Source organism: Stegostoma tigrinum, chromosome 17, assembly GCF_030684315.1.
Source record: "Stegostoma tigrinum isolate sSteTig4 chromosome 17, sSteTig4.hap1, whole genome shotgun sequence".
In the NCBI taxonomy this organism is placed as follows: Eukaryota; Metazoa; Chordata; class Chondrichthyes; order Orectolobiformes; family Stegostomatidae; genus Stegostoma; species Stegostoma tigrinum.
The window spans coordinates 34,635,135-34,646,947 of record NC_081370.1 but is presented as its reverse complement, the minus strand read 5'-3'; the positions used below and the strand labels follow the sequence as shown (position 1 = coordinate 34,646,947).

Genomic DNA, 11,813 nt, shown 5'->3' with positions numbered 1-11,813 from the left:
ACCTGACCCTACATCTCCCACCACAACCACATCCCAGCCCCCAAGAAGACTTTCCACATCAAGCAGATGTTCACCTGCACATCTGCTAATGTGGTATACTGTATCTGCTGATCCAGATGTGGCCTCCTTTACACTGGGGAAACCAAGCAGAGGCTTGGGGACCACTTTGCAGAACACCTCCGCTTGGTTCGCACTAAACACCTGCACCTCCCAGTCACAAACCATTTCAACTCCCCCTCCCATTCCACAGATGACATGTCCATCCTGGGCCTCCTGCAGTGCCACAATGATGCTACCCGAAGTGGAACAGCAACTCATATTCCGCTTGGGAACCCTGCAGCCCAATGGTACCAATGTGGACTTCACAAGCTTCAAAATTTCCCCTCCCCATACCACATCCCAAAACCAGCCCAACTCGTCCCTTCCTCCCACCTATCCTCTCCTCTCTCCTCAAGACCCACCCCCACCTCCTACCTACTAACCTCATCCCGCCCCCTTGACCTGTCTGTCCTCCCTGGACTGACCTATCTCCACCCTACGTCCCCACCCACACTCACCATTACTGGCTGCATCCCTGCCTCTTTGACTGGTCTGTGTCCTCTCCACCTATCTTCTCCGCTATCCATCTTCTATCCACCCCCCCCCCCCTCTCTCTATTTATTTCATATCCCCCTTCCCTTCCCTCATTTCTGAAGAAGGGTCTAGGCCCGAAACATCAGCCTTCCTGCTCTTCTGATGCTGCTTGGCCTGCTGTGTTCATCCAGCTCTACACCTTGTTATCTCAGAATCTCCAGCATCTGTACTTCCTACTATCTCTGGAACAACTTATGAAAGCTGATGTCTCATACCATTAAAATTTGCCTTCTTCCAATTAAAGCTTTAACTTCTATAGGAAGCTTATCCTTTTCTATAATCATTTCGAAACTAATCGAATTATGATTGCTGGACCCAAAGTGTTCCCCGACTTTTATTTCAGTCACCTTCCCTGCCTTATTGCCCAAAACAAGGTCTAGTTTTGTTCCTTCTCTCGTAAGAACATCCACATATTGATAAAGAAAATTTTCTTGAACACATTTGACAAATTCTTCACCAGCCAAACCTTTAACATTATAGTAGCCCCAAGCAATGTTTGGAAAATTAAAATCTCCCATTATTACAACCTTATTATGCTTACATATATCAGAAATCTCCCTACATATTTGTTTCTCAGTTTCTATCTTACCATTGGTCGGGGGGGGGGGGTCTATGGTACAATCCTGTCAAAGTGGTCATTCCTTTCTTATTTGTAATTTCTATATATATATTTTCACGGGATGATTTTTCAGAAATATCTTCCCTAGTTACAGGAGTAATGTATTCCTTAAACAAAAATGCCACCCCCTTCTTTCTTGCCTCCTTATCTACTCATCCTACAGCATCCAAAATCAGGAACATTGACCTGTCAGCTTTGCCGATCGCTTGGTCTTACAGAATCATATCAAATTCTTGTTGAGTATTCTTTAACAGCTACCACACATGCCAACCCAAATTAAAGGCATTCCATCCAAAATAATCACTGGAATTTTTAATCCAAGCTAAGGATTACATTCCATTTTGTGAGGCTTTTCTGAGCTTTTCCATAAGCTTAAACAGCAATATGCCCTCTCTTTGTTAGTTCTGTTAGAAGAGGATGATCTTCTATCTTCCTCAGAGATTTCAATCCATGGGGTATAACCTTGAGTAACCCTGATAACATGCTGTCAGCAGGCTTAGTTTCCTCATTTCAGGAAGTAAACCCTGTGATACTGGTTGTTTGCTTCTTAATGCAGAATCCTATGCAGTTCCTATGATATTCTTCCAGGTCAAAATATTGCTCTGGACAGAGTTTGTCACCAAGCCAAATGGTGACTTCAGTATTTTTTGACCAGCAGTGTGAATGAAGAAGGCCTCCATATTGAGGAAGTGCTAGATGTTTCAGAACCCTCAGCTTTATGAGGTAGTCACATGAATCTTTTGCTGAGCAGCACACAAACCTGTGTGCCTGATGCATTTGTCTAAGGGTGCTGCAGAAAAGGAAATTCAGCTGACGTAGAAAAATCTTTCAGAAATGCTCAAGTACAAGAACGATGGTTTACTTTTAGATGAGAGTCCAGAAAACCCTTATGGTTAAATCTTATGGTTTTTGGCTGAGTCTGAGTGGCATCAGTTCTTTGGAAAGTTATTTGCTGTGAGGCCGAGTGAATTCCCTCATTGTATCTTACCAAACCTGCCTCATTAATTGCATGCTATGCCTTTATGGCATCTCTCACATCCAGCAAATGACTGGCGTCTCTTGAGCCCATGCCATCTTTAAAAAGCTGTAGCACACCTGGACAAACACTGGCATTCTGAAGCTGTTCCATTCAGTCAAGGACAGAGTCGAAACATGGCTGAGTACAGGAAGATGGCACGATATTTTCCAACAAGGATATAGAGGTCCCAGAGGAGAGATATCCTATTCCCAGAGAATCAGCAGAGGTGGTGGCACAACTAGACCCTGCAAACATGGTCCCAGGTCCCCATCCAGGTCAGTGCCATCTCCAGGGTGCAGATGATTGCACAGTTAAGATCCTTCTCTGCACTACCAAGGCAATCTGAGAGTAAAACGAAAAAGTGTGAGGTTATGCACTTTGGTAGGAAGAATAGAGCTGTAGACTTGGGAGTCCTCGTTCAGAATTCTCGAGGTTAACATGAAAGTTCAGTTGGCAGTTAGGAATGTAAATGCAATGTTAGCATTCATTTCAAGAGGGATAAAAATGTGTAAGAGGAGAAGTGTACTGCTGAGGCTTTATAAGGCTCTGGTCAGACCAAATTTGGAATATTGTGTGCAGTTTTGGGGCCCTATCTGAAGAGGGACGTGGAACCACTGGAGAGGGTCCAGGCGAGGTTCACAAGAATTATTCCTGGGATGAAGGGCTTGTCATATCTGGAGTGGTTGAGGACTGTGGGTTTGTGCTGAATGGAGTTCAGAAGGATGGGGGTGGGGTGCTAATTGAAACTTACCTGCGTATCACCTGTTTCTGGGCGTATTGCTGTCTATGAAAGTATTACCCATCTCTGGACATACAACCGTCTCATGGCATGTTACCTATGTGTATAATGTGTCTCTGGGTGAACAGGGTATTACCAGTTTCTGAGTTTACTACCTGCCTTTGGGAAGTCATGCTTTTGGAGGAGGTCCCAGTCTCGCTCCACCCCAATTTATTACAGCGTGTTATCGAGAGGATCAGATTCAGTTAGCGCTGTCGCTTGAACTTGCTTTAAAATGGATTACAGAACTGGTCCCACGCCAATGACTTCGAATGTCTACCCATATTCAGGGCCGACAGAAGGTTCCCGGGCCGTGACCACCACCGTTGTTAACATGACCCCCAGCGTGACCTCAGTCCGGGACCACTTTCTCTGGTCTATCTTCAACTTTGCTTTCCTAAACTTCTGCTGCCTGGGTTTCGTGGCACTTGTCTTCTCTGTCAAGGTGAGTGGGTCAGAGACGCGGGGAGTGGGAGAAGAGACACTGGGGAGGTGGAGAAAAGACCCCGGAAAAGGGGATAGAGATTGTCTGTCGGGCTAACCCACGGCTTTCTGTTAAAGTGAAGACAGCGATGGTGATATTCCAGGCCCAACACGCTGAAGAACTGCCCGGGGACAACGCAAACTGCACGTAAATAGACCATTTGGCCCGTAAGTTTGTGCTGGCTCTGGGAGTGAACAGTTATACTTCGCCCCTCACCTCTGCTTTAATGACCGGAAACTTAGTTTCCCGTCTTCAAATTCCCACCCCAAGTTATTCACGGCATCGGTTTCTGGAAACTTTCCAGACAGAATATTCCTCACCCTGACAACTGAGCGAACACATTTCTCCTCCCTTTATTCATCGGTTTACATCATCAGACCACAGGAAATCTACTTTTTAAAATTTATCAAAACCTTTCATCCTGAAAAGCTCTATTTAGTCACCTTTTGAAAAGGAAAGTAGTCTTGATTATTCCAATTGTGATCACAGATAATGGGAACTGCAGATGCTGGAGAATCGAGATAACAAAGTGTGGGGCTGGATGAACACAGCAGGTCAAGCAGCATCTTAAGCTGCTTGGCCGTCTGTGTTCATCCAGCCCCACAATTTGTTCTCTTTGATTATTCCAAACTCTCGTCAAAACCGAGTCCCTGATAACGTGTTCCTCCGTTACTTTATTAAACGAACCAATCATTTTAGATGCTTTGCTGAATTTACCTATCCCAGTGTATTTGCATATATCTGCATTTTTTAAAAAAATAGTCCGGAGTAAGTACTTGTAATACACAAATTCATGGCAGTTGAAATTGGAAGGGAGTTTGATAGATTATACGTGGAAAAAGTGTTTCCTTTTGTGGTAGAGAGCAAGTTCCCACAAAATAAACAACTGAACAAATAATAATAACTGAATAAGTAATCTCGGTGTTGATTTGGGGAAATGGCTTCCATCTGGAAAATCAGCGATAATTTTTTTTCAGAATAGCATCGTTGCGTCTTTTGTATTCAGCTGTGAAAACACGCGGAACCTTTGTAAGATACAGTTCTGAGAAGTGTGGCATTGCCCCTACGTACTGATCCTCCAAAAGTAGGCTGAGTGGAAACTGTTCCCACTTGCACAGATTTAAGATGATTAACAAAATAAAAATGATGAGATGAGAGAACTTTTTTGACTATTCTGTGTCCGGTAGCAATCTGCAATAATGCACTGCCTGAGAGTTAAGACAAAGTTAATTGAGGACTTAAAGAGAGAATTGGATAATTATTTGCAGAGCTATGAAGAATCAGCAATGACTGTCTTGCTCTGGCACAGACGTGAAAGCCTGATTGAGCCCATTTTCTATTCTAACCATTCTGTTAGTGCTCCCTCAGCACTGATCCTCCAGCAATTCAGCCGTCTTGTCAGTTATTTACACTATTGCCAATCTTTGTGCTTATTGTCCTTGGGTGGGACTTGAATCTGTCAACCCGCTGATTGAGAGGCTAGAGAGTGTCTAGTCTTGAAATAAATGTCCTTGGTAGCTATATCTTATGAAAGATTCCAGCTGAGACTTTTCATTCATGAAACAGTAACAAAGTGCTAGAGAAACTCAACTTGTTTTGCAGTATTCGCAAACGAAAAAAACAGTTGTTGTTTTGAGTGCAGTGATCCTTCATCAGAACTAAAAATAGTTAGGACAGGATGGCATCTGCAGTTCTTTGATTTTATATTCAGACTTTACTCATGCAACAAATGTAATACAGCGCAGGATTTAGCTTTCTGGGTTATTTGAAGTTTGTGCACTTTGCTGAATTATTCAGAATACATTCAATGTTTTGGCTAACAAACCTAATAACTTCACTAATCCCCTCTCCTCCTTCACCTCAAAAGATAAACTAGGTTCCCTGTTACAAATCTGCCCTTTAATGGAGCCTCCCTCCTACATTGCCGAGTACAACTGGAATGCTTCTGATTTTTAATCAAACATGCAGTAGATTTTAGATTGTGGAATCATTTTCAGTTCTGTGTCAACTTATTAATCATCAAATGTCCTGGTCTAATAATTTGTCAAGGAGTCCTAATATTCACAATCCAAGCATTTCATCTCTGTGGCTTTTAAAGTGGACAATTTTGTTAATAAATTCTCTTGCCAACACTGAGAACAGCATGGGCTCAGTGGTTAGCAAAGATGTGTCACAATGACGGGGACTAAAGTTTGCATCCAGTCTTGGATAGTTGTCAGTGTGGAGTTTGCATCTTCTCCCTGAGTCTGTGGGGGTTTCCACTGGATGCTCTGTTTCCTCCCACAGCCCAAAGATATGTGCAAGTTAGGTGGATTGGCCATGCTAAAGTATCCATAATGTACATGGATGTGCAGGCAATGAGGATTGGCCATGGTAATTTGTGGGGATCTGGGTGGGATGCTGTTCGTTGGGTCAGTCTGGACTCAGTGGGCTAAATGGCCTCTTTCCACATTGTAGATATTAAAACAAAATTACAAGTAGTAAACACTGAATTCCCTTTTAAAGTTGCAATAGGTGTCTGCCCCTGGGTGTTTGAAAAACAACTTCCTTCTTTCAAAACGATGGCTAAGCCCATGCTTGTCTTGGTGCCAGGTTTATTTAAGAATGAATGATTGTTTAGTTGTTTTCACATAATGGCAAGTGCCAAGGCATTTTGCAAACAATCCGATATTGATGGACTGCAGCTGATGTCATGTGTGTAAATGTGGCAGCCAAATTGTGCATAGCAAGATCTCTGAAACAGTAAGATAAATGAACAATCTGTTGGTGAACAGCAAAGAGGTTGTTGACTTGCTCGCTAAGCTGACTTGTTCTTGTTTTAAAGTTGAAGTTAAGATGTTAAAGTTGAGCGTATGACCAATGGGGAGTTCCAAACCTCAGTATACAGAAAAGCAACGCGTACTGATCAAATCCTCAACTTCCACAGCAACCACCCAAATGTCCACAAACAAAGCCGCATTAGGACAGTATTTAAACGGGCCAGGACATGCTGTAACAATCCAGAACTATGCAAGAAAGAGGGAGAGCACCCATACAAAATCCTCGTTATAAATGGATATCCTGCAACTTCACCTGCAGATGCTTTCTAAACAGACAACAACAGGAGTATGCCCTAACACACTGGTCACACTGCCCTACATCAAGAACTTATCAGAACTGACAACAAGACTCCCACGACCATTGGGAATCATGGTAGCCCATAGCCACTCTACGACAAACACCTACAAGGATTAAAGACCCCATTCCCACAACATGCAGAACCAACAGCGGGTTTACAAAATCCCATCCCATAAGAATACGTAAACATCAGCTAGCAGCAAAACAGCATAACAAACTCTTCTTAATATCTGTGCTCTCAGACAATGAAGGCCATCAGTTTAACTGGGACAAGGCAACCATAGTAGTCCAAGCCAAATGTAGACATGCATGGGAATTCCTAGAAGCATGGTTTTCCATCACCTAGCATAGTGATGAACCACCTGAACGAAAATAAACCAGCTTGGCGAACAAGTCAACAAACTCACCCACAACCTGAGCTACAGATCTTTCCAAAACTTTGAACAGGGATAATTATTATGCTGGAAACAGAGAAATGTGCTGTAACATGCCTTGGGAGCCTATATATTCACTTGGCAGATAACATTTCTGACATTACAGCACTCTCTAAATCTGTGTTGACTGAGATTTAGCTCAGATCCAGGAGTGGGACCTAAATCCCCATTTCTGTAGTAGCTGTGAGAGCTTCAAATGAGCTGGACATAAACAATCATTTATTTTAACTTGGCTATTCAACAAAACCAAGCAATGTTTCACTTTAATGTCACTAATAGGGAATATTTTAAAGAACCAGTTATTTATCTCTGTTTGTCTTCAGAAACGAAGTTGTTCCTTCATTCGTTTGCTGGATCAAGCAATAGTTTTGAGTTGAAAGTGACAAAAAGCGGTACAGTAAATTACTATGTTCCGTATCTGTACTTTCCTGATTTAACAACAAAACAAAGCTGATAACACAAAGCCAACTTTGAATGTTCTTTACTCGCAAGCTTCTTGCAAAGTTTATAACTTTTCAAAATTATCAGAGCTTGCATCTTCCAGTGTGGAGATTTTTAAAATCTTATTGTATGACTCCTCCCTTGTTTTCTTTTAGTCTCGAGATCGGAAAGTTGTGGGAGATGTGGAAGGGGCACGGCATTATGGGTCAACAGCCCGAACACTCAACATTGTAATCGCAGTGATTGCCACCGTTTGCGTTGTACTTTCCATTGTGATACCATTGGCGGTTGTGTTAAGTGTAAATTGAGCTCAACAACAACAACAAGATCAGCAGCAAATGATTATATTGGAGTTAAACCAAGGATAGCCACATTTCAATGAGAATTTTTGTAACAAAACTCTTCAGCATCTTGATACATTCTGCCTGTTATTACTGTTTTCTATATATAATGTACATGTAAAATTGGCATGTTTAAAGTGGTTACTTAGAAAATACACAATTATTTCCTACAAAATCTGACCAAAGCATGGCTCTGGTTTTATTAATAAAAGTACATGATAACAAGTTGGCAGTGTCTTGAAGCTTAATGGCTGGGTTCTTGTGTTTAGCTGTGAACATTTCCTTTCAGCAATTTAAAAATAAGCTTGTACTTGCAACCACACTGAATTAAACAGTTTCGTGGTTATGTTTGTGGTGAGATGTTGTTGATCTGTGACAGTGGCGCATTTTGTACTGGGGACAATCAAATGTGAATCTTGACTTGAGGATTTTTACATTTCAGATGTGTTAACTAAATAATGGAGATGCCTTGTCCTGGGCAGAAGGGATCAGTGGGATGCTTTGAATTTATTGGCTTTATAGATCAGTTATATGCATGTAAAGATGTAAGAAACTTCTTTTATTGGAGGTTACAAAACTTTTAGGTTTGATGTAGAGGTGCCGGTATTTGACTGAGTGTCAAAAATCACCCGACACCAGGTTATAGTCCAACGGGCTCATTTAAAATAATTTTGGAGCGCCGCTCCTTCATCAGGTGCAGTGAAAGATAGCACACAGACACAAGAGTTAATAGGCAGAGAGATCAAAGGGCCGTACAACTGCTGTGAGTGCAGCGAAAAAGCATAAAATAGCTGATTTCTGGTGAACTCTGTTAGAAAGAAAAGTAAGTTTCAATTGATGAAGGTGCAAATTCCAGAATCTGTTTCATGCCACCGCTCCCAAGGTAATTAAAGGTCTTATCGATGTTTGTTTGCCTCACTTTCCAAACTTCAACCAGGCAGAGATACAAAAGGTGTCATCTCAGGCCAGACACTGATTTGTAGGCGTGAGGCCTCATTCAGAATCTGTCTGAGTTCTAACCTGGAATCAGGCTAGTTTTATTCCGAAAGCAGGAATTTATAAAATGTTACGCTGACTGAGTGTGACTACAAGGTTTGGTTTTTTTTCTTTAAACAAATTTTGGATGAAAATATACTCAGCCCAGTGGGACCAAGGAGAAGGGTGGTGTGTGTGTGCGTGTAGATACAGAATGATGTGATAGGGTTACCTGTAGTGCGACATGTACCCATGATCATGGTTGAGGCCTTCTTCATGGGTATGGAATTCAGCTATCAGTTTCTGCTCAGCGATGCTATTGTATGTCCCAAAGCCTGCCTTGGAGGATGCTTACCTGGTGATCGGAAGTTGATTGTGTTCACTGAATGATCCCTGAAGCGTTCCCCGACTGGGAGAGGACATTTCCGTCTGGCGTTTGTTGCCTGGAGAATGCGATGGACAGCATTGGTTGTTTGATGGAAGATCTTGGAAAATGCTCATCGTCAATGATGGTGTGTTGAAGCATGCTGCACACACTGTACCCAGTCTGTCTTCATAGCTGAAATATTCCAACCTGCGCAATATCCTGGAGAAGCTTTTCTGTACCCTAACTTATGCGATCACATCCTTCCCATAGTGTAGCAGTGAGAAATGTACACAGACTGGTCTAACGTCTGACACCGTTCCATCATAACCTGCAGTTATATTCAGTGCCTTGACTAATAGTCATACAGCATGTAAACAGACCCTTCGGTCCAACTCATCCATCTGACCAGGAATCCCAAACTTAATTAGGACCATTTGCCTGCATTTGGTCCATCCTTCTAAAGCTTTCCAATTCATGTACCTGTCCAAATGTTTTTTAGATATTGTAATTGTACCCAACTGTACCACTTCCTCTGACTCATTCCATACGCGCAGCACCCTCTGTGTGAAAAAAGTTGCCCCTCGGGTCCCTTTTAAGTCTTTACCATCTCATCTTAAAACGTATGTCCTCTAGTTTTGGAAAGGCCAGTATCCCGTTTGCCGCCTGACCCAACTTCATGAATCTGTCAACATGCACACGAAGCTCACACTGACCTTTTGTATTTCCTGTTGTCCAACATTTTGTTGCGTATTTGCTTGCCTTATTAGTTCTTCCAGATATATTTCCTACCACTTTTCAGTATGAAATTTTACTTGCTGTTGTTCTACCCTCCAACCAGCCCATCAATATCATTCTGATGCCTAACACTTTCATCCTCCATATTTATCACAGCACAAATTTTTGTGTTAGTGAGAACTGCAGATGCTGGAGTCAGAGATAACACTGTGGAGCTGGAGGAACGCAGCAGGTCAGGCAGCATCAGAGGAGCAGGAAGGTTGATGTTTTCGGGTCGGGACCCTTCAGAAAATTGGAAAATTTGCTGAAGAAGGGTCCCAAACTGAAACATCAACTTTCCTGCCCCTCTGATGCTGCCTGACCTGCTGTGATCCTCCAGCTCCACACTGTGATCATGAATTTTTGTGCCATGTGTAAACTTACTGATCAAACCTCTTATATTCAGGTCCAGATCATTAAGGTACTGGGAAAAACAGCAAGGGAGCCAGCACTGAAAACATGGCTACACAACCAGTAGTACAGTAACAAAACCAACCTTCAACCCTCCTCCTCTGCATCATCTTCATTTACACTTTGAGTCATCTCCTCAGAAAACTCAATCAAAGCTGTCTTATTTTAAAATCCTTTTTTTAATCCTTGCAGTATCGCTGGCTGTGTCAATATTCATTGCGTGTCCCAAGTTGCCCTTGAGAAGGTGATGGTCAGGCTCAGGTATTCAATTAAGATAGTGTCAGTGAATATCAAGGTGCAATGGTAAGATTCTGTATTGTTGAAGATGGTCATTGCCTGGCACTAATGTGCCAAAATGTTTCTTGGCACTTGTCAGCCTGAGCCTGGATATTGTCCATATCTTGTTGTATTTATTCATGGACTGGCTCAGTATCTGAGGAACTGTAAATGGTGCTGAACATTCCTTAATCATCAATGACCAGCCTCCTGTTTTAAGTTGGAGGGAAGGTCATTGATGAAGCAGCAGATGATGGTTTAGCCTAGGACACTACACTGAGGAATTCCTGCAGAGATATAGAACATAACAGCACAGTACAGGCCCTTCAGCCCTCGATGTTGTGCCGACCTGTCATACCGATCTCAAGCCCATCTAACCTACACTATTCCACGTATGTCCATGGAGTGGAGAAGAATGATCTCCAAAAACCGCAACTATCTACCTTTTATGCCAGCTATGACTTCAACCAGCACAGAGTTTTCCCCTTTATTCCCATTAACTAGCTTGACTAGGCTCCTTGGATGCCACACTTAGCCAAATGTGGTCTTGATTTCAAGAGCAGTCAATCTCACCTCACCTCTGGAATTCAGCTGCCTCGTCTATGTTTAGGTCAAGATTTTAATGACGTCAGGATCTAAGAGACCTAGCAGAGCTTAACTTAAACATCAGCAAGTAGGCCATTGCTGACCAAGTGCTACTTGACACAGAAAGCTACTTTTGATTAAGATGCAATCTGGGGTTTCCCTGCCTGCATGCCTGTTGGAATAATTGTCGTTTGTTCCTTCCTGACCGCACTTCGTGAAGCAACTTTCAGCATTGCAGATGCACTGCACTGCTTCCAGTCAATGCTCAAACACAAAAACTCAGTGCTCAAGGCAATCAAACTCTACAATCCAAATCTTGGCACCCTTACAAAACCAAATCATTTTGTGCAGATATAGTCATCTAGACTACCAGGAGCATCTAAGCTTTTCCCTATTCTGCAGGCCATGAACGACATGGGCCCCAGCTGTCCTCCCATATCTTTAGTTTAAAAAAAATTTACCTTAAATAATCTTCTATTTGGCTTAAATTTAAGTTTTATATTAAAAAGCAGCTAGAACTCATATCCGGCATGGCTGGATGTTGAACTGAGGCCATCTGG

General features: G+C 42.4%; 1 protein-coding gene across 1 annotated transcript; it reads left to right on the top strand.

The window, feature by feature from the left end:
• The first annotated feature begins 3,218 nt into the window (after positions 1–3,218).
• Positions 3,219–8,090, top strand: LOC125459307 (dispanin subfamily A member 2b-like). The gene is made up of 2 exons (XM_048545608.1): positions 3,219–3,493; positions 7,680–8,090. Exons 1-2 carry the CDS (start codon positions 3,284–3,286, stop codon positions 7,830–7,832), a joined length of 363 nt encoding a protein of 120 aa, XP_048401565.1. The 5' UTR covers positions 3,219–3,283; the 3' UTR covers positions 7,833–8,090.
• The last annotated feature ends 3,723 nt before the right edge of the window (positions 8,091–11,813 follow it).

Excerpts from the sequence above, each read along its gene's own strand:
- LOC125459307 (XM_048545608.1), top strand. The coding sequence starts at position 3,284 with ATGGATTACAGAACTGGTCCCACGCCAATGACTTCGAATGTCTACCCA. Across the intron at positions 3,494-7,679 it reads CACTTGTCTTCTCTGTCAAG|TCTCGAGATCGGAAAGTTGT; the intron begins GTGAGTGGGTCA and ends GTTTTCTTTTAG.